The sequence below is a fragment of the Ambystoma mexicanum genome, chromosome 6q (assembly GCF_040938575.1).
Source record: "Ambystoma mexicanum isolate Mex_15411 chromosome 6q, UKY_AmexF1_1, whole genome shotgun sequence".
NCBI classification, from domain to species: Eukaryota; Metazoa; Chordata; class Amphibia; order Caudata; family Ambystomatidae; genus Ambystoma; species Ambystoma mexicanum.
This window is the reverse complement of record NC_090937.1, coordinates 1,073,675,015-1,073,698,604: the sequence shown is the minus strand read 5'-3', so window position 1 is coordinate 1,073,698,604 and position 23,590 is coordinate 1,073,675,015. Positions and strand designations below refer to the sequence as shown.

General features: G+C 45.5%; 1 protein-coding gene across 6 annotated transcripts in view; it reads left to right on the top strand.

Moving 5' to 3' along the window:
* The window catches only part of PAICS (phosphoribosylaminoimidazole carboxylase and phosphoribosylaminoimidazolesuccinocarboxamide synthase), a 1,368,496-nt gene that overhangs the window by 337,155 nt on the left and 1,007,751 nt on the right, over positions 1-23,590 (top strand). For 5 of the 6 annotated variants that reach the window (XM_069631608.1, XM_069631606.1, XM_069631607.1 and 2 more), the window contains one exon: positions 5,397-5,846. The exons of the other annotated variant lie outside the window; for it this stretch is intronic. In XM_069631608.1, the coding sequence (XP_069487709.1) occupies positions 5,397-5,846 (450 nt within the window). The remainder of the gene's footprint in view (positions 1-5,396; positions 5,847-23,590) is intronic. 6 annotated transcript variants of the gene reach the window in all.

Below are 23,590 nucleotides of genomic sequence, written 5' to 3'. Positions count from 1 at the left end.
GGGGACACTCATTTAATATTTTATAAATGTTGGATAAAAGGGCTGTGTTTCCAATATTCGTGATAATACATTTCTCAAAAACAGTTAATTCCCTACTTGCTGCCTGCTTAATTGGAGGGATGAGAATCCAGTGACTTACCTGGCAATATTGAAATCATTCTGATTTGTTCAAACCGCGGTTAAGATTGCATTGAACAAATAATTTAGGATCCCTGCCCAGAAACATATCCTGTAATTTCACACAGCCTGCTCGTTTCCATTTAGCAAAAGCATCAGGGTCTAGGCCAGGGGGAAAACTTGGATTAAAGAAGAGGGGAGTGAAAGGCGAGGGGAATGTCGTGAGTTTATTTTGTTTGACCGCTAGATCCCAGACATTTTCCACTAGGGCCGTAATCTTACTCTTATGAATATTAAGGGGGCAATCTTTTTTTGAAAGCCATAAAGTTTCACCTAATTGCAGTCCTCATATTGCACGTTCCATCTGCAGCTCTGCTTCTACACCCCACCAGTCCCTCACTATACTTGAGTGGTCAAAACCTCATATGCTACCCTGGGAGTTTTGTTATTCCACACAAAAACAGAGAGCTTTTTACAAAGCGTTTTAAAAATGGGGCAGGAACTCGAATTGGTAATGCCATGAAAAAATACAGTATTTTGTTGAGAATGGTCATTTTTATCACATTGATTCGTCCAAGAGAGGAAATCGAGAGTGGGCTCCATTTTTCAAATTGGTTCTGAACCGATTTCAACAGAGGGGGAAAGTTAGCTTTGTATTTGCCAGCTAGATCGGGGGTTATAAACTCCCAATAGTTTGATTTGGTTTCGTGCCCAACCAAATTGTGTAAGCGCCCATGGCGCGCAAACCTCCTCCTAGGGCAATGATAAATGTAGTATTTCTGATTGAGATAAGTAAATTCTTAAGCCTGCCACTCGTCCGTATATGTCTTCAGTTCATCTTCTTTTGCTAATAGTTTTTAGGGGTTCACATGTTGCTAGCAACATGTCGTCCGCATATGTCATTATTTTATGCTCAGTACCCCCAAAATGTACTCCTTGGATATCTTCTGATTGTCTAACCTTTGCAATGAAAGGGCTCCAAGCCTATGGCGTATAATAATAGTGGTGACATGGGGCAACCCTGTTTAGTCCCTCGCTGAAGGGCGAAAGGAGGGGAAAGTTGACCATTAATCAATAATCGGGCTATTGGAGATTTATAATTTACCCTAATTTTTGCTATGAATTGAGGTCTGAATCCCATCTTTCCAACGATCACTCAACCCGGTCAAAGGCCTTTTCGGCATCTAATGATTGTAGAATCGCTGGGATTTCTTTTTTCTCCACTTTTTCTAGGATATGGCATGTGTGTCTAATGTTGTCATGAGTTTGTCGATTTATTTTTATAAAGCCGGATTGGTCTGGGTGTATAATAAAGGGCAATCATTCTTCCAACCTATTGGCGAGAATTTTGGAATACATTTTGGCATCTAAATTAATCAGTGCAATAGGGCGATAGGATCCGCACTTGTGAGGATCTTTACCCAGTTTTGCAAATAGTATTATCTTTGCCTCTTCCATTGTGGGAGAGATATTTCCTGATCTTGTAAACAAATTATATAGATGTACCAACCTTGGAACTAATTCCTGCCGGAACGTCTTATAGAATGAGGTGAGAAAACCGTCCGGACCTGGAGATTTATTTGGAGGTAGCGAATTTATGACCCTTGTCACTTCTGCAGAAGTTATTTAGTTTTCAAGGGAGTCCCGATCTAACGTCGAGATCCGGGGAAGGGTGATTGTTTCTAAATATAACCGCTGAGACTGTTCGCCAGGGCCATCTGTGCTGTACAAATTAGTGTAAAACTCATGGAATTGTGTTATGATTTGCAGGGTTTCCGTTACTATGTCAATTTCCCCCTAATTACTGGATCCTGAAGTATCTCTACTGGGAATCGCCAGGACCAAACCCTCTGAGTTGTCCCTGCAATATCAATATCCGTGATCAAGGGTGCATGGTCCGAAAGTGCAATTGGATGAGAGAAGATATGTGTAACACTGCTGAGAAGAGATTTTGGAACCCAGATGTAATCGATACGTGAGAATGCACGGTGCACATGTGAATAAAAGTGTATCCCTTCGCTTCTCCCATAAGTGCTGGCCATACGTCTACAACTGTTAGATTTGCACATTTTCGTTTTCGTGCTGTGGAGGGTGCCAGGTGTATTGATCCAGTAGTCGAACTCCTATTGCGCAGAGGGTCCCAAGCTATGTTGAGATGGCCAAGCAGGATTATTTCCCCTTCGCTGAATGCTTCTACTTGAGCAAGTACAGATTTTTAAAAAACCTTCTTGGGCCATATTGGGAGCATAAATCAAAGCCACCGTGAGTTTAGTGGGGCCAATTCTCAAAACTGCAAAAACATAGCAACCTTCTTTGTGAGTTTTAGATCTTAGTACCTTACAGCGGGAGTTAATTTTCAATGCTAATAGTAAACACGCCACTTTATGTACTGCATTTGCCTGTAACAGCACTGTATAGCGTCGAGGGCGCAGTTTATTTCTGTCTATTGCACAATATGCGTCTCTTGGAGTGCCATCAAGTCCGGTTGGTGACTCCCCAAGAGAGCATCTAATTTTCTGCACTTTGCCGGCGTGTTTAGGCCACTTATGTTTAGTGTTAAACATTTAAACTGGCCCATATAACTGAATAAGAAATCAAATCAATGCAAATCAAGTGTTCCTTCTTACCTATGTTTGTCATCAACAAATGCCATGTAGCCCTTTCTCTACAACCCAGAATGTCCAGCGTCATCCACCCCGTTGCACCACCCCTGCATACCCCACCCCAACTATCCCACTATAAACCCCCCATAGAGTCCACTAGTGTGCGCCACGGTACCTAACATAACCCGAGCCTGTTAACCCCGGCCGTGGAGCCACAAATTCCCCAGGGCAACGTGCGTAGATGTGATGTTCCGACTCCTCCTCCTACTTTCACGGCATTGTACAGTCAAAGATCAAAGTCTGCTGGCTAATTCACATGATGTCTTTCACTCCGAATGTTTAGTGATAGGGCCTCTCAGGCGCACCTTCCAGTCCACTTTTTGTTGAGCATTTTGCTTTCTCCCTCAATGGGTTGCGGTCGACCATTCCCAAGGTTTCTGTCAGAGAATCGTACCGCCATGCTCGGATACAGATGTGCCTTCCGGTTCCTCTTCTATTTGCAGCAAGGCCATACCATTATCACGGGATGTGATCCTGTGTTGGTTGCCATCAAGGGAGAAGACCATGCCCAAGGGAAAGGTCCATTTGTATTTTATGCCTCAGGATTGTAATGCTCTGGCTACTGGCTGCATATTTCGCCTTTTTTGTAGAGTTATCTGGGAGAGATCTTAAAAGATTGAATCTCAGAACCATTATAGGTGATCGACTATTGCTCTCGGGCCATCCTTAAAATCTCTTCTTTTTGAAGATATGAAGAGCATGCTGCAAGGACACTGCGTGGGCCGGGCCCCCGGATCGTTCCACTTTGGGTCGGTTCTGTGTAGGCGGTCCAGTGAAATAGTAGGGGTCTCTTCACCCGGAAGCAGATCTGCAAATATACAAAGTATTGTGTCTTTTAGTTCTACATCAGTGGAGACGTCCGGTAGATTTCGTACCCGGATGTTCGAGCGTGGAGATCTATTCTTCAGGTCCTCATATTGCAATTTGAGATTGCTTGTGACCCTGGCTAGCTCTTCAATTGCGACGTCTGACTGTTTGCTCTTGTGAGATAGCTCTTGAATTGCTCGCTCGTTCACATCTATCCGCTCGCCGAGTGTAGCTATGTCTCTAAATTCTGACAAGGATTGCCTTATTTCCGTAGTGAAGGAGGTGAACTGCGTTTAAAAAGAGGCCAAGAATTTATCTTGGAATTGTTGAAAGCTAGTCGTAAAGTCCTCCTTTGCTGCAGCCATCTCACTGTCCTTAGCTCTATTTTCGGCAGCCAAGGTAGTCCTCCTTGATGTACCTGTGGAAGCTGTCTCTTGGCCCACTGTTCGCCAAAGCTTCTGCAGAGGATTTTGATGATCGCAAAGGTCCTTGAATAGCCCCGGTTGCATGAGTTTCTTTTTCCACAGAAACCACAGTGTAATTCAGTCTGTATGAGGTAATTCCAGGATATAAGCTGTAAGGCGCCGATCAAAAACCTCTCACTGGCCCAAGATTCAAATATCTTTCAATGTATATAGCACATGCAAGTAGCGTTTTCATGGTTTTTCAAATCCTAGAACTAAAGGCCTGGTAGTCAGGGTTCCTCTGGGTTAAACATTTTTTATTTCAGTATTGTCCACCTCAGTTGGCTTATTTCTCCTGCCTAATCTGTGCCACACCTACGAGCTTCCAAGTGTGCCCAACGTTATCAAGGACAGTGGGAGGATAAGCGTTTATTGTGCTGGCAGGAGACTCACAGACCAAATGTGCTCAGCGTTATCGTGTTCACCGGGGACATTAAGTGGCTGGAGTGAGCGTTTTATGCACTGGCAGAAGACTCGTAATGGAGAGACACACGCACGTGCCAAAGGCACGCATCCAGTAAAATGCACTAAAATTTCCTGGCCGCCGTATTCAGTATCTCAATATGCACACGTTTACTGTAGTATCACCCACTTAGCTTAGCGTGTCCGCTCTGTCCGAAGTGCCACGCCCCATCCGTATTGATTGCTGCAAAAATTCCAAACTCAAATCCTCAATCACGACACTGGTGCCAGTCGCAATGTTGATGCCTCACTGTGCAGACACAGTTCAGAGCTGCCCTCAAGTGCTTGCAGCTCGTTCCATGTAGAGGGAAAGGGACGCAGCCTTTGTTGCAGGAGGAGTCGCATGGAGAACGTTAAACACATGTCCTCAAGGTGTGGCGGCCATCTTGGAATCCATGTCCTCATTTTTTATATGGAATAGGATGGTATTATATATATTTTTATTTACTCTAAATTAAATATGGAATGTTATTTATTATTAAAATGAATAGTGGAATGAATTAGGAATGTACATATTAAGTTGGGTTGTTATTTAAGGTAAATTTATCGTATTTGTTGTATCATCTGTTTAGTACAAGTTTTAAAGATTCTTTGCCATATCTAATGATTGATTACTGTATAAAAATAAATTGATGTATTTGTTTAATTTTGTGAAAGATCAAAGATGTGATCAATACACAATAAAAAATAAAAAGAAATAGCATATAACAGGATTGCAGCAGCAATCGACAATACTCTCAGTAGGATGCATGAGTGTTGCAGCTCGAATGTGTCATAGAACAAAACTAGTAGACGTGCACAATATTCAGTGAGCATTCTTAAATATAAAGTGTAATACAATAAATATGATGAATTAATGAGAAGTAACATTATTTTTCTGTAGGCTGCCCACTTCTTCCACCAGATCCAAGCAGTCAGAGGTTGAGACCGGAGGCTGCACACAGGGCACCAAGTTCCATCACGATTGAAGGAGGAAAGCACTGGAGCGTGGAAGAAATCCGAGCCCTAATAAATGTATGGTCCGATCCCAACATCCAGCGACAACTAAGAGGGACACTCAGAAATAAAGGAATATTTGAACACATTGCTGCTGTAATTCAGAAATTTGGCATAGACCGAGACTGGAAACAGTGCAGGACTAAGTATAAAAATCTGAAACACGAGTACAAGCTTGTGAAACAGTGCAAAGACTCCGGAAACCCAAGCAAAATGATGCATTTTTTTAATGAACTGGATGCCATCTTGGGACCCCAAGATGAGTCTTTCATGCATTCTGACACAGAAGAAAGAACAACTTTGTGGTCTTTCTCCATAGGAAAAAATGATTCAAGTGGTAAGTGCTGTCTTTTATGTTTGTAAGTGAAAGACACACCTATACAAAGTAAGAGAATGCGTATTTGATGATTTGTGCTTCCAATCCTAATTATGCTTAATTATGAGGAAAAGAATACTTTTCGGGTTAAAGGCCCCCTGTCTTTTCAAAGCTTCAAAGCACCCAAGGAAATCCTTTGTGCCTGGAATCGGGATGGCCAAACTCTTGCACCATGTATTAACTTAAATGCCTGCCTGAATAGTGTTGTAACCTGCTTCTCCCCTTGTGTCTGCTGTGAGCATGTAAGCTGTGGAATGCCTGTGGATGTGTCCTCTTCTATAGAGTCCTCCAACCCTCGTTCCTCCCCACTCTCCTTACCTGATTCCAAGTCCTCCAAGCGTAGCTGTCGATGAGACAAGTAGTCCTTCTCTTTCTTGTGTGCTGAATGCCTACCTCGGGAGGAAGCCACATTGAATGCTGATAAACAGCAGTCCTGGGACTCCATTTCCGCGGTCAGGCTGAAACGAAGGGAAAAAGCCTTAATAGGCGGAAAAAACCCTTCCGGCGAGAGTTGGATAGCCGTGAGGCACTGCCTGGAGTACGTTTTGTTCGGGAGCTTGATGGTAGCGGAGTTCTTGAGAGTAGGTAAGTAGAAAGAAGTAGGCTGTAGCAGAAGCGTGAGCAGAAGGAGTACTGCAGGAAATGCAGTACCGCTGGAAGCAACATCAAGCGGACACCTTCCACCGCAGACTGGAGCAGGGCTGGAAGCGGGCGGAGAGAGACACCGTAGCCGGAAGGCGAGACGAGAGAGCGGGCACAGAGCAGAAGCCGCGGCCAACCAGGAGGAGGGAGGAAGCAGGAGCTGCTGAGGAGGAGGTGAGCCGGAGCGAGAGGAAAGGAAGGAGAGAAAAGGATGAAAGGGAGGAGACGGTCCGCGAGAGGGGCGTACCAGAGAGCAAAAGGAACAGCCAAAAGTGGCAGAGTACTGGAACACTAGCGTCTAACCCAAAGGGAGTGAAAGATCACAGGCAAGGGGTTGCAACGCGACGACCGCTGGGGGAAAGGAAGCTAAGTACCTCCCAGCGGTTGCCATGTTGAAAACCGCTAGACCGGCGAATTAAGCTGGGGAAAAAAACGTGGCGGAACTATCCGCTCCGCTTCTTACAGCGGAGCCGCCAACACGGATATAGACGCCAAGAGTGCCGGTGGATGACAGGATGCTTGTGGAATGTTGGATGCCGAATTCTGAGTGAGTGTTTTTCCTTGAAAGTGTTCTGTTTAGTGTCATTTGGAAGTGAGCTGCCTGGATGAGAAAGCGCCGGTGGATGTCTCTATGGGCCTCATTACACGGTAGGCGGTAAGGGTTTACCGGTACCGGTATTTTACCGGTACCGGTAAATCCTTACCACCTTACTACGAGGTCCCTTTGCGGGTTGGGGAATTTAACGCCTGCTTTTTGCAGGCGTTAAAAACCAACCCGCAAAGGGACCAGTGGAGCTAATTACGGTACCGCAACTTGCGGTACCGTAATTAGCGCCTTCCCCATTCCCATAGAGCCCTATGGGGCAAAAATGGGAATGGGGAAGGGCAATGGTGGAAGGGGGAATTACCGCCCCGCCAACCTTGGAATGGGGCGGTAATTCCCCTTTCCACCAAGGCGGTGCCGGTATTTTACCGGCATGAACCATGGCGCTAATAGTGCCATGGTTCACCGCCTACCATGTAATGAGGCCCTATGTCTTCTGAACCTAATGTACTTACCTGTTACTTGTAATCCTGATCTACAGAAACTTAAACCTAAGTAAAGAAGTTACCTAGCTTACCTCAGGCAACAATGTCATCTGTGAGAGATCTATCTCCTTTAACAAATAGCCATGTCTTCTCATCTGAAAACAGAAGCAGGCCCATTGTGCAGTAAACGCTTTCTACAGCTTTGAGCTTCTTGCTAAGTGTTGCCCCTTCAGGTATTTACACCATAATCTTAATGTTGTTAAAACTTTTTTTCTAGTTGATCTCAAAGGACAATTTAAGTGAGGAGGGAGCCATTTTTTCGTTAGATGTTATTACTTTCTCCCATGTAGTTCATATCTTGATGATTGTTGTCAGATCTTGTCAATGGTCAACATACACAGAGGCTGATGGGTCTCTCTACAGGCCACGCAGGGCTCTCCACTAGATATCTAACACTGGCTGGAATGAACTGGCCAGAAAAGTTGCAGATCCTGTTTGCTCATGGTGCTTTCTTTGAGATAAATGGCAGAGAATGACAAGCTTCCTGTAACCGCATTAATATCATTACACAAATCCTACAATGTGACCCACGAGTGCTCCACTAGTTCAGTCATTAAGCTGTCCTAGTTGCAAAATGCCTTTGTGGTGTGTTGAACCGGTTGATTTGACTCATGAGAGGCCCCATTTTGTATTTAGGTTTATAGAATCAAGCTAGGAAGTGATGGGGTGTGGTACAAGACATTTGGGGGTTCATTGGAGGGGGTTGTTACAGGTTATAGCGAGTTGGATATCCTATCTACAGGGGTGGTATATACCTAAGAATAACAAGTTTTAGGTGACCCCTAGGTATTCCCTGATGAAGAGGGTTTTGAGTTTGCACCTAAGCTGCAAGTGCATTGGAGCAGTCCTAATGGCGATCCCGATGGTGTTCCAGTAGGCTGGGGCATATTCTGCTTCCTGGTTTTCTCTTTGCATGCCAGTTTAACTCTCAAACCTCTCAATGGTCTGGCTCCAAGAGGAGTGTGCCCACCTGAGCCTTCACATCTTATGGCTAGGTAGACTGGTTTTCGGGGAGTAGTTGCTTTATATGTGATGAAGGCAGTTTTGAAGAGTATCCTGGATAGAATGGTGTGAAGAATCCTGCGGATCCTCACTGAAACCCTGCCTAAAGTCTCCTTCCAGGTGGCCAGGGGAAGGCAGACACTTCCTGATCCCAAACCTGGGGGTGGTGTACTGTGGGAGGATTACCTGGGTGGAGACCAGGCCCAGCGAAGTGAGGAGAGTCCATGGGAGGAAACACAGTATTTTTCCTCTAACAGGGAGACTTATACCACTGTTAACGAAGAGGTTATGGCTTAATGTAATTTTAATGTCTCTAAACCTCCTATTAAAACTAAGGTGGTAAACCCTAAAGTCGTAACATCATAGTATATTCTACCAAGAGAAAGAATCTTGTTGGTTCCTAAATGCCCTCAATACCAAAAGTATATTACAAAGAATGGCAGAAATGTTGTCTTCTCTAAATCATCTTCCTCTAGCACAGTTACAACATACAGCCCCTCTGTTACAATTACTAAGGGTATTAAATCTACCCTTAATGATATTACAGAAGTAGAAAAACCTGACTTTGATAAAGTAAACTACATGTCCGGGAATCATATAGGGACTGAGACAAAGAAGAGGGCTGAAGAAGCATGTAGATGTAGCAGTCAGGCAATTAAGCCTAATAGCCTTTGCACAGGGCAGGCATTTGAAACCAATGGCTCACACCTGATGTTAATTGCTAAACCTGTGAGGCATAAAAGGCTGCAGCAGGAGAGGAGAGGAAGAAAGAGCTGGAACATTAGTTGGAAGGCTGCAGTAGAAGCAGTAGTAGCAGAGCACATGGCTGGCAATTTACCAGGAAGTGTGATTACAGAAAGGACGCAGGAGCGTGGAGACAGCAGATTTCACCTGCAATGTCTGAGAGGGTCCTGTGGTCTCAAACCCTGCATTGCTGTGGCTGCACTGAGGAAGACGTGCTGAGAGTGGAGCGTTCCCTATGTGCGCTTTGTAGATGGATTGCAGAGCCGTGACCGTGCTGAAGCCCGAGGCTTGTAGCAGAAGGCAAACCAAGGGACTGAGGAGGGAAAGAGACACCCGTGCTGCAGAAGGGTGTGGGTCCCAAGAGTGTGCGAAGTAGTAGTAGCAGTTGAAGAAGTCGGGAAAGTGAATCAGCCCGCCCGCACCGCAGTATTTCTGGAGCCGGTGAGTGAAGCTCAGCGTTCAGGTTCACTGCCTTTTTGGTAACTGTTACCAGCTCAGAAGTAACACACGTACGCTCTTAAGCGAGTATGAACTGTTTGTCGTTGTGGAAGTTCTTCTTAATAATGAAAATGTATCAAGCAGACTATTATTGAGAGCAATAGTGCTGACGTAAGAAGAAAAGCATACTATTTGCGTTGTCGAGCAATTTGCTGCTGCCAGAGTGGTCGCGCGCCTCTCATTAAAGGGAAATGCTTGTGATAAACCATTCCAAAAACATAAGCTGACTTCCACAAAGTGTTACAAGAAATGCAGCATCAAAGGAAGGTTGAGTGTGGCCTATTGTATTTCCTTAAAGGCGTCTGAAACCATCTCCGTAAGATTGAATAGGAATACAATCACTGGTATCTCTTTAAAGTTGAAAATCTACTTGAAAGAGTGGTTGCGTATACTTAAAACTGTTTTTCCTTTGAAGACTGAAACTTGGTATATTCGGAACACCTATTGTGTTACATTCAGAGGTTGTTATATTAACTAGAAGAACAAGCATTACCCAAATCAAGAGGCAACCTTTTTCCATAGTGAAACCAGCCGTATTAAGAACTATCCATCTCGTTTAAATGGTTGTTAAAGTTCCAGTGTCCTCTGATACAAGTGCACCATTATCACCTGAAGCTGGAATACAGCTTCAAGATAGTTACTGGAACCAAGAAGGTGTGAACAAAGCTGGGGAAGGGAGCTGGGTGCTTGTAAAAGAGGAATGCAGCAGAAGATAATAGGTAATGCTAAAGACTGTTGAAGCTAAGAAAAAGTCAGTTTTGGAGCACAGGCAGGTTATACGTGTGACAGTAAGGCAGCCAGAAGAGGCAAAGAGGCTGTCCTTTTCTTGGAGTATTGGAAAGAAGAGTGCCTTGCCTACCAGTAGAGGTTGAAGAGTCGTGTCTTTATATGCCGAATAATTTTGTACAAAACTGTAGAAGAAGAAGCAGAAGTACCTGAACTGTGGTGGTGTATAAACTGTCAGTGGATGTCACATTGAAGTTGGTTGAAGTAGTAGTATACTGTGGAACAAAGGAGACTATTCCCACGGTAACAGTAGTAGAAGGGTGGTTGTCAAGAGGAAAGCAACAACCCAAGAAGAAGCATCCTGAAGATTTTACCAAATTTACTGCAGAGGTCTTAATCCATTGTAAAATTGTCGAAGAAGAAGTTTTTAACCTAATCTTTGAACTGTGGCTATTCATCCTGTGAATAGGTCGTAGAGGATTACCATTGGTGCTATTTTCTTGTCTGAACTTGGAAGAGGATCTTTTCAACTGAAAGTGGAAGAATTGTTACCAGTGTATTTTTGTTTGATGGACTTTTGTATTGACTTGGAACTCATAAGAACTGGTTTAAGACTTTTCTTTTCCTTTGAACATTTGGAGAACTGACTTTGAAAAACCCTGTATATGGATTTTCGCTCAGGACAGGTAAAGGTCATCCAAATACTGGTTAAATATTGTTTATCCTTTTATGTTGTTTATGATTTCCTTTGAATGTGTTGTTTAGTGTGAGGGCCAGTTTGTTTATGTTAGAAGTTATTCCCTTATCCTCTAGACCAGGTAGGGAATTCCCTAATAGAGTAGGATTAGCAAGGACTTATTTGCAAATTTGTTTCTTAACCCCTTAAGTGCCAAGGACGAGGTATCTTGTCCTTTTTGGCACTGCACTTTGTATGATCCCTGCAAAGCAGGGATCACACATATGTAAAATCTAACCCCTGGGCTATGTGAGAGGAGGAGGTTCCTCCTCGCGGCCCAGGGTTTGGATTTCCTTCAGTTTCACATCCGCGTGCGTAAATGGATGCCGCAGTGAAAAGAGAAGGTGAGTTCCCTTCTCCCTCGATCTCCGGCATTATTGAGCCATTGAGATCGAGGGAGGTGTCGTTGGAAAAGGGAGCCTCTCCTCTTTCCAACAACACCTTATTTGAGGCATTGCTGGGTGCAGATCGGGGTGCTGATCGCTCGATCCGCACTTAGCAATGCCACTAGACCACCAGGGATCTGTTTTTTTAAGTGGGGGGGCGTTGAGGGGGCCACTTACATTGCAAGTGGCCCTCCCCCCCCCCACCTGGCGCCCAAAGCATGGGGCAGCATGTTTTGCCCAGCCTGGGGGCAGATGGGCATGCTAATGTGCCCATCTGCTCCTAGGAAAGGGGCAAAACAACACACACAAATAACAATAAAGGTGTTTTGGGTGGGGGGGACACTAAACCACCAGTGATTGCATGCAATGAAAAGGGGGGTGGCACTCTCCCGCCCACTCCGGGTGGATGGGGGGCACCTCATGTAGCCCACCCTGGTGCAGATTTCTGTCCGTAGGAAGGGTTACATGAGATGCCCCCCATCCATTTGGGGTGGGGGGGAGAGGGACACCAGAATTCTTCGCACAGTACTGCCCCAAGCATGGGGCAGAAAGTTTCCCCCCCCCCTGGGGCAGATGGGCACAGTAATGTGCCCATCTGCCTTTAGGGAAGGGGCAAAACATACAAAATAAATTAAAATGAAGATTTTGTTTTTGGTGTGGGATTATGTAATGACATGTAGCCCTCCCTCAGGGCAGATTTCCATTTGGGATGGGGGGAGAGGGCCACCAGAAAAGTTGGCACAGGCCCCCCAAAGCATGGGGCAGTACGTTTTGCCCACCCTGGGGGCAGATGGGCACAATAATGTGCCCATCTGCCCCTAGGGTAGGGGCAAAACAAGAACAACAAAAAATTACATTTTCTTGGTGGGGGTTGGGGGCACCCTAAGCCACCAGTGACACATGTAATGAAAAGGGGGTGGCCCTCTCCCCCCCCACCGCAAATGGATGGGCTGGCATCTTATGTAGCCCTTCCTGGGGGTAGATCTCTGGGAGGGCTACATGAGATGCTCCCCCATCCATTTGGGGTGGGGGGAGAGGGCTACCAGAAAAGTTGGCACAGGCCCCCGGAGCATGGGGTAGGGGCAAAACAAAAACAAAAACAATAAAAATAAAATGTTGGTGGGGGTGTGAGGTACCCTAAACCACCGGCAATTTATGTAATGAAAAGGGGAGTGGCCCTTTCCCCCCCACCCCAAATGGATGGGGGGCCTCTCATGTAGTCCTCCCTGGGGGCAGATTGCTAGTGTAATCTGCCCCTAGGAAGGGGCAAATGTGTTTTTACTGGGGTGGGTGAGGGTCAGTAGGCCACCAAGGATGGCTTGAAAGGGGGCCGTGATCGGAGAGTAGTAGTTATGATTTGTTTTTGCTGGGATGACCATAGGTAACTAATGTTTTTTGTTTCGTTTACAGCTTTTTCTACGCGAGCAGCTGCAACGTTATTTGAGTACTGTTTTTTATTATTCTACGGTTAGGGCCCATTGACAGTGGGGTGGGTGGGACTGGGGCTGGATTGTTGGTGGTGTGGGTAGGAGTGGGCCATCTGGGGAGGTATTTTGGTGGGATGGGACACAATGGGGACGGTGGACCCACATGGGAGACAAGGCACCCAAGGCCGGTTGCATCACCTCCGAACTCCAGTTCTGGCTGGCCTGCATTACAGCTTGTCCCTCTGGGAAAGGACCGTGTGGGATACATTTACCCACTTAGCAGAATTCCCCCCCATCACCAAACTGCACTTCAGCAGTTACCAGCAAAATGGGTGCACTGGCTCCTTTGAGCACCATTGCCTCGCATCAAAACTGCATTTTGCAGCTATAAAATGATGGCTGCACTGTCTTGCCAAGCACCTATTGGGCAAGATGTAACAGGGAGCACACAGAGAAAGACTGCCAGTGGGTTTTCTTATGTGCACCAAAGAAGAGAATTGAAAAGCAGCGCTGCTTTGCTGCTAGCTCAGAATTTCCACTTGAAAAAGGAAATATTTTATAATCAAAATGATGCACCCTGATGCTCCTTTCATCTGTTAAGCAATATACAGTTCTGATTCAGTGAGGCCCAACTATGCCCAGCCATATACCAGTTGTGTTTTAGCAAAAGATGGCATTTCTCACTGAATGACAGGCTGTGTCAGGCAATATCTGGGAAATCACCAGAAACTTCACTCCCAGGCATACGGAAAAACGCTTGACTTTTGTGCTACAAAATGTCACAAATAAACGCTTCAAAAGAAACCCTAGCTCTCTGTGCATATGTCAATTTCAGTGGACCTGTGCCTTGAACAGATTGCTGTGTAAGAGAAACTGACTAGGGCTGCAAACAATGTTTGGAATCCAGAGGGAAGAGAAAACCGAATTTGAAAGGGACATCCCAGCAGAATTCACCATGTGTCAAAATGGGCTTTTGCAAACAAGAAAGATATCTTTTTTAAAAGTGTACTGTTGAATAAGACCCTGTCCTTGCCTAGAAATGTAAGGGGGGTTTGGTTAAAATATTATATAATGTTTTATTCTAACAGCCTTGCCTTTTGGGCTCAGGAAAACTAAATAAGTAAGTAAATAAATGCATTGGCTGTACTGGGGAAACAGCCAAACAGGTTTCCTGCATGGCTTCAAAGGACAATTGTGTGCTGGCAACAGGAGTGGCCTTCCCCCAAAAGGAGCAACATGGATTTCTGGGACACCTACGTGTTACTTTCAGCATCTGGAAGCTCTGAATGGACCAAGAGTTTTCATTTCATATGCTTGTCAGACTTGTGGCTGTGCTCCAGCTTGAGAAATAGATTCTGGGACACCTACGTGTTACTTTTGGAAGTGACACCTACCATTCACTCAAACTTAGAAACTCTATGGCAGCTCTGATATAAACTGACAGTTGGTGGTAGCCTGGAAAGACATGACCATGTTTGGAGGACAAAGGGCCAGCCCATCTGGCTTAAAAGACTGTTTTCATCAATAAACTTTAAGACTGCTATTACGATAACCGGGCAACGCAGTAATGTAAAAGTTTTACAATTTAAATGTAATTTTTGTGGCTTTCAAACAAGACATCGTGGCTGTCCATAGCACGTATGGGACGGAAACGGCAGGAAAATGTGAATCCTGGGAAAAGTACATATGGTGGAACATTAAAAATGTATGGAAATATGCTCTATGATGATATGTACACATACCTAAAATTGTGGGATTTTGGGTGAAGCGGTTCCCAAAAAAAAGTGCGACAAATTATTAAACGGTCGAAACAAAGTCCTACAAACCTGGGAGTTGGACTACCATGTTCTGTCTAAAATATGCAATCTGCCTATGTAATTTGCAAAAGTGCCACAACTGTAAAAAGGAGCGATATGTCTGTTGATTTTTGGCAAAAATGACTGTGGGATGGCTTTGTACCTCTTAAAACACAACCCCATAAAATGAGTCCCCTCCTTGAGTAGGCGACCAACATAGGCTGACCTATCTGGTTCTTTGGTGTAGGTCTAGCTTAGTTCTGCCCAACAATAAATTATGTGATGTCACCGTATAAATAAAGGGGGGAAGCTCAAAAGGGGGACTCTCTTCTGAATTTCCAGCACCTGCGTATCCAGATATTCCACCTTCACTCTGCATGATTCCAGATTCTAGTGCCAGGCCAGAGCATAGCTGACCCTATCCAGGCAGGACCATTGATCCAGAAACCCCACTAAAAATCCCAATAACTAGGGGGGAAAGCGGTGGTACCCTTCTGGGAGTATCCTGTGACCAGACTGGCTTTTTGCACCACTACCTGCATGCCGCTGTGCCGTGACCAGACAGGCCCAGCTGTTTTCTGCTAGGAGAGCCCTGTGGTGACCAGTGACCTGATATTGTCTTGAGTCCAGAAACCCGGTTGGCTGTCCCAAATTCCAAACTGCAGCGCTGATTGTGAGTATTTCCCCATCCCATAGCAACACATAGCATACCCCATCTTGATACCTTGTCTTTATCCTGCTCTCTAAGTAATCCCATCAATACCCTGATAACTTGTTTAAAACTGTTTGAATTCTCTGTGCATCCTGTCCTTGATTTCTTAGTGTTCGCTCCATTCTTCCACTCACTTCTGTCTTGTAAGTCCTTAGCAATATTTTGATTAAATAAATTAATTCTCCCTAAGAAAAGAGGCACACTGCGTGAAGGGTTACAACTGCAGCATAACTTTTCTATTCATGGGTGGAGTTTCTCTTTTTTAGCCATTAAATCTAGTTTAAGTGAAACTCGTCCTTTCCTTTCCTTCCTTTCCAACCAATTTTCTCTTTTAACTGCTTTATTTTCCCAAAACCGAATCTCCTTCCACATTGAAAATCTCATCCAGTTATTCAGCTAGAGTCACTCTTTCACTTCTATATTATCCCTGTGATGTGCATCTACCCCCAGCCTAAAAACCGCATTCCGATTCTGTCTATTTCACACGTTTAAAAAAAAAAACGTTTTGACATTTAAAACTGCAAAAGAGAAAAATGCAACTTTTCAACGTGTGATTTTGGCTGCACTGTGTTTTTACTTTCAAGTGTCTTTTTCAACTGTATGCCCTTTGTTGATACCTTGCCTTGTAGTTGCTAGTGATATTACATCCCTGATACTGTGATAAATCATATTTACCTCATTTATTCAACCGCACGAATCTAATTATTTACCAATTCCGAGTGTCATTTTCTGCAATTGCAAAGGGTTTTAAAATCCTCTTATTTTGTGAGGGAAGGTCGGATTTTGATTCTGTTTGCAGCCTAATATCCCTGACTCCTTGCTGCTCCTTTCTATCAACTTAACATTCAATTAATTGGGGTGTGAGGGGGCATTGCAAGGGGAAATCGTAACTTGGGTGCTATCTACTCGAATAGAAGAAGTGCTCCTATTAATTTGCGCTTTGGATACGTTCTTGTAGAAGGTCAATCAAGTGTATTTCCTTAGTTTACATTGTAACTATCACCCAATTGGTGATTGCTGTCCAATATTAAAATTGTGTGCTTTTCTTTGATTTAAAAATAAATAAATATAGTATTCCCACAAACCGGCCTGGTTCATGATCCATTGTGACCCAGGGTATTTGTAAAAAGGGGGTGTGAGACAGGTTGGGTGCAAGCTCAATTCAAATTCGTAGAAAATAAAGAAAAAGTATTCTAATTGAACGCTACATCATAGGCTATGGGTACGAGTAGTGGTCTGGTGTGTGATGTCCGATTGGGATCCTTCACAACAGGGAAACTGCCGGGGCTCCCTGGAACTGCTGCTGTGCTTGGGGGTGGTTGACCCACATGGGAGATGGATGCCCAAGGCCAGGGACATCACCCACGACCATCCTGGAGCTCGGGCTGGGCTACGTTACAGAATTTCCCTCCGGGAAGTGAAGAGGACCCTACCGGGTCTCCGAGGAGCTGCCACTGTGCTTGGGGATGGTACACCCACATGGTAAACGGATGTCCAAGGCCGGGGACATTACCTCCAACCGTCCTCGAGTTCTGGCTGGGCTACGTTACAGCTTTTCCCTTCGGGGAGGTTTTGGCACACTGCTGGGACTCCCTGGTGGGGAAAAGCTGTAACCTGGGGATGTGCCGGGGCTCCCTGGGACTGCCGCTGGACTTGTGGACGTCAACCGGTCAACACTTTTTCTTTTCCACCCAGGTAGATGCACCACCACATGTGAGGTACTATTTTCATCCGGACACCTGTGGGAATGTAGGACATTTGTTGTTGGCAGCGTTTCAGTAGTTTCCAGGTGTCTGAAAATTGAGTTTTCTAGCCTAAATTTGGGTCTCTGTTTGTTGGTAATAAATTCTAAGGCGATTCGCCAAAGTCAGACATATGTGGATTCCCACGGGTGTCTTCTTTTCGGAAATGCATGGGGGTCCCTGTTTTCCTTAGTGGCTGCGACACCCCACTGCCAAATCTGTAGGTTGGCTACCCAAACCCTTTGGGGAATAGCAGTGGTTTAGCCTTTTTCCCGTTGTGCCCAGGTAGGTGCACCCAAACATATGAGGTACTGTTTTCGTCGGGACACATGTGGGAACGTGGGAAGGTGGGACGTGTGGTGTTGGCTGCGTGTTTTGGTGGGTTGGCGGTGGGAGATTTCTGAAAATTGTGGGGTTCTTTGCCAAATTTCAGAGTTTGCCAGCAGTTGTGGGTAATAAATTCAGACGCGATTCGCCCAAGTCAAACCTCTGTGGATTCCCACAGGTGTCTTCTTTTTGGAAATGAATGGGGTTCCCTGTTTTCCTTGGTGGCTGCGACACCCCAGGCCCAAATCTGTAGGTTGTCCACAAGACCAAAATCCCGCAAAATCTGCTCTGCCGAAACACTTGGGGTTTACCAGAGGTTTAGCCTTTCCCTTTCCGCTTAGGTAGGTGCACACACACATGTGAAGTACCATTTTGGTCGGGACACCTGTGGAAACGAGGGAAGGTATGTTGTGTTCGCTTGGTTCTCATAATTTTCTCATACATTTGCTGCTGCACTTTGTCAAACATCCCTTTCATTTCCCAAATGTGACCTACATTTAGTTGCTGCTTTAGGCACTATACGCTTTTGTAACCTGCACAAGTCACCTACCCTTCAAAAGGTCTGCCTGTGCTCTTTCAAGAAATGTATGCTTGCCGTTCCTCACCACATTTGTTTTCCTTATTTACACATGCTAAGTACTTCTGTTTAGGCCGTAAGCATAATAAATCCTGTGTACCATGGCTCCGTGATGGGCTTGTGGTATTGCTTGTTTTGTGAAACATTATGAAAGATTTCTGATTTCCTAACTGGAAGAGTCGGGGACTGTAGCAGGGCATTGCTTTTCTCAAAATTCACAGAAGCCTTTGCCACCGGGCCAACCATGTCCACCACATACCTTTTCTCTCATTTTTCCAATTTTTCCCCAAACAATGGACATTTTCCCTACATAGCTTTTTTTTAAACGTTTTGTTTTTATTTAACATGGTAGCATACAGACTTGCACATCAGTGTACAACTGCACAATAAAACGGTTATGTCTGCTTTCACCCCTCCCCCCAACTCTCACTTCCCGCCTACTTGCATCTAGTAACATGATCAACATTGCGCAACTAATTCCACTACATCCCGCTCGTCTAACATCTTACCCTTCCTCCCCTACCCTCTCGCCAAAATCGTCATACCCAGTGCCAATAATATCCATTACCATCTGTCTCCAAGCCTCCAACCCCATATTGCTCGGTGGTCGTGACTAGCTGCTTCTTGCCAGGCCCTGGTCTCTGCGTTCTTCCATTTCTGGAGATCCGCCCACCACATTCTTGCCGCAGGCCCCTTGTGTGCTTTCCAGCCCATCACTATCCTGCGCTTTGCCAGTATATATGTGAGGTCTTTTAGTTTATTCACATGTCTAACTTTCTTGGGTCTCGCAAAGCCGCCCAGCAGACAGGCCTTTGGGGATCCGATGTCTAAGGTGATACCTGCTTGCGCTAACACTTGCGCTATCTCATCCCAGAATTGTCTAATCTTCGCACAGGCCAAGAACAAATCCACCAGGTTCACGTTAACTAATCCAAATTTTTCGGCAGGCCTGTGCTGCCGCGTGGCTAAACTTCGCTATTCTTCCGGGGGTCAGGTATGCCCTGTGTGTCACATACAATTGAATCTGCTGTATTCTGGCATTCCTAGACACCTTCTTGTGATAAGCCATTGCTCTGTCCCACATCTCGTCCGACAATTGTTCTTGCAGTTCCGCCTCCCAGCATTGTCTGACCCGCTCCAACCCACATCCCATCCTGCCCATCAACAGCTTGTATATTCTCTAGACTTCATGCCCACCCTCTGAGATGTCATAAAGCCTCTCTAGCTTTGCATCCCCTTATAAACTTTCTTCTACCATCGGCCATACTCGTCTAATTTGAGTTAGCAGGCGGTTGAATGTGAAATGTCGTCCCAGATGCAACCCCCTATTCGCTGTCAGTGCACTAAATTCTAGGGGCTTCCCCTCTTCCATCATATTTCCCACTGTTGCCACTCCCTTGGGTTCCCAATACTTCCTCACATTCAACCTAATCTGCTTCTCCTCCCTATACAGCATGACCAATGGAATCTGTGGAGAATATGGTTACACCTTCCCTAACAGCCGGCAAGCTCGTCGCCACATCGTCTTCCCCACCTTCAATAATAAATGTGGGCAAGATCAGCAGGGTGCAGTTATCCATATCACTTCTTTAAGAAAGTACAGGGCTGCGCCGCTTGCAGCAACCGTGACTCCTGCGTCTTTTCATCTGACAACCATCTGGTCACGAATTGTAGTTGGCTAGCGACAAAGTATACCTCAAAATTAGGCAATTTACTCCCTCCCTACTTGTATAGGTTCTGGAGCTTCTGCAATGCCACCATGCATCACGTATCATGCCATAGGAAGCTCCTACATTTTCCTTTCAACCTCTTGAAAAACGATTTCGGGATACAGGACATTGGCAAAACAATGCAATAGCCTTGGTAGCACCACCATCTTTAGCAGGGCTGCCCTCCCCATTATAGACAATGGCAGACTGGCCCAAAAAGCCATGAAATCCTCGATTCTGTCCACCGCTCTCTGTGTCACACTCTGAGTCCTCAGACTCTTGGCTCACCTGTTTGTTTCCTGACGTTTTCTTTCTTGTGTTCACAGGTTTCTACTTCTTTATAGAAGTCCGGGTCTTGTACAGGAATGGGCGTGTCTCCTCCGTCACCAGCATGCAGGCAGGTAATGTGTAGATGTGATTTCGGGTTCCTGCCGAGGGAGGATATGATGGTCCGGGGCGTTCAGTGTTCCAGGAAGGAAGGATTCCAGGAAAGGCCAGATAGCAAACCAGGAGGAAGAACAGCGAGTCAAGGAAGTTATAGAAGTAGCTCTGCGAAGCGGAGGTAGCGAGGAGCGGCACGGAACAACACAGCGGGAAGGAAGGGAAGACTAACTGCAAAGGAAGCCAAAGGATTTGGGAAGACGGGACAAAGAAAAGGAATCAGGGATAGAATTTGCCGGAACGAACTGCACGGACAAGCTTAGGGTTGAGATGCGCCGAGCCGCGGGGTGTGTCTCTTTTCAAGGAAGCAACAGGCATTACTGGAAGACTAAACCGTGTGCTTCCCCACGGCGTCGGCCATCTTGGATGTACAAATGGATGCAATACTCCAGTGTTTGAGGGACCATGTCATCCAGAAGGGGCGGAATCAGTGATTCATGACACTCTGTGTATTCTGTGTGTGCTCGGTCTTTGGGTCATGGTATATATCTACCCCTATGTAATGTATTTATCTCCCATCTAATCGGCAGCACTAGCAGCGCACTCTCGGGTTGTCCCACAGATTCTCCCAACGGGAACAGGCTCGACTTATGCGGATTGATTGTGATACCTGACAAAGCCGCATAGCGTTCTAGCACATCTAGGATATACTGCAGGTTATCCTATAGGTGCTGCAGGTACAGAAGCATGTCATTCGCATACAACGAAAGCAGATGCCTTCCCCCGGTGTAGCAATACCCGCCTCTATATATTCTTCTCGGAGGTAGACCGCTAATGGCTCCAACGCCAGGATAAAAAGCATTGGGGACAACGGGCAACCCTGCATTGTGCCTTTACCCAGCTGCTACTGTTCTGAGACAATCATGCCCGTCTTAACTCTCGCTATCGGCTCGTTATATAGCAACCGCACCAATTTGACATACGTGAGGCCCATACCAAACCTTTCCAACACTGCTATCAGCTAAGGCCACCTCACCAAGTCAACTGGACCCAACCCTACTCTCCTTTCGCAAAAAACTAAAAACCTGGTTCTTTACTCAAGAAATCAAGTTACACCCCCCCCTCCTGTAAGTAACCCATTATGACCGGTACACACCTACCTGCACCAGGACCTACACCCTGGACCGGTCTTACACCAGATTACACCCCAGGCGAGAAGCATCGTTGGCGCTACCCCCCCCGCGACCGCCTAACCCGACTGGCCCACATCACTCCCAAACTACAACTCTGTTGTGCGACAAAACCTCTCCTCAATATGAATAAATAATTGCTATATAAATGAAGCTAGTTTCATTACATTGTCATTCAAGTACTTTAAAGAAGAATTCTAATGTGAAAACATAGCTGTTGCTGCCCCAGTAAATGGGTTTTCTGTCAGCCACTCTTAGGGACGGCCTGGCCTGAATGCTGTTTCAAACTGTCCGTACTGCGGTGTCACCAACCTGCAGGGGTCTGAGGACCCACTGACCACTGGCCCTGTGTTGCAGCCAGGTGTTCTGTTCGTACCACCTGACAAGTATTTCACAAGGGCAATACTAGAGTAACCATATGAATAATTTGTGACTGCAGGTTATCATTCCAAGATGGACAGTCTGGTACACTCTTATTGTACTCTTTCAAAATACCTCTCTGAGAGTGGGAAAGGGGACAAATAGCACCAATGAGGATTCCTGTATGCTTTGCAGTAAATCATAGAGCATTTCGGGACTATAACAGTGATCAGAGATCTCTACATTTGATAAACAAGTTTCTTGATAAAAGGATTGTTGTATGTGTGAATCTCTAAATGCATAACCGATGCATGGCTTGGTGCTCACATCACGGTTCACAATACACACCCTAACATTAAAATGTTTGTAACATGGCCTTGAACTACAATCCTCAGGGGGTCAGGAAAGCCCTGGGCGACGGGGCAACCCCCCAGGGCGGAAGGGAGAATGTAAATGGGACAGAGAAAACAAACAACTGAAAACATTGGCCCAGTCCGGCAGTTGAGCGTGGGAGGGCGGGAATGGAAGAATGAGGCTTGTGATATGTTGGACAAATGCATTTATATGTAAGTTGTACTGTAACCACCCTGCTTTGATTTAAAATAAACATATTTTAAAAAAAAATGTTTGTAACCATGAACCATCCATGCTCATTTGGACAGCTTAAATTGTTGGATGCGAGTATTAAATGGCTGCAACATCTGGACTACAATAAGGTAAGAGAACTGCTGCAGCCCGCATGCCTGCTTCTTGGCACGCTGCCACACCTCTTCACAGTGGTTAGCTTAGCAGCACCAGCATTAGCAACACACTGGCTTACCTTATTGACAGAAGGCAGAAGCATTCAGCACCCGCAAGCTGCACAGGCCGGTCCCGGTGCCCCACTGGCAAAGTCAGTTCACGATTCCACGCAATTTTTCGGAGGGCAGGCTGCCCATGCCCAGCAGCTCTCCTCCAAGCTGAGTGAATACACCATACTCAGCAGGGGTAGAGTTCTAAAAATTAAAGTGGGGGACTCATTAACAAATGCAATGGGATGTGACTTTGCCAGAAATTAGCATATCAAGGTGAAATATGCACTTTAATTAAATTGGCTTTGCATAACCACCCAAATTGCACAGGACGAATGGCATTTGCCTTTTCATAAAATCAACACACACAAAACCAAGAGAGGATATTTTCTTCTAATAGTGTTTATGAAAACGTTAAAGGATAGTTCCGGGACTTTTTTTTTATTGTCCCTACAGTTCGGCCATGTGTTTTTAAGCATAAATCGGTAGATCGTAGAAAACTTTCCTATGGACCTTACCCAACTTTTCGTCCATTAACGCACTCGAAATCAGCCGCCATTTTGTGATAATCCTATCATTTCCCCCCATCGACCTGGCTCACCTGCGTTTGCGGCACTAAATCATATCCCCCGCCCCTGAAACAGACTTTATCAAAACATTCATATTCCGCGCCTCTATCCGTGACGTGACTGTGCTGCGTAGGCAAACGCGCCCAGGCGTCTTCTACGCGACTCCACACAGAACCCGGAAACCAACACAGATCAGCTCACAACACAGCGCGCCACAATTCGGAATATGAAACTGTACTTTTAAATCAAACCGCAAGATTGTAAATTTGGTAAAGTACATTTATTTGACATCAAATGTTTA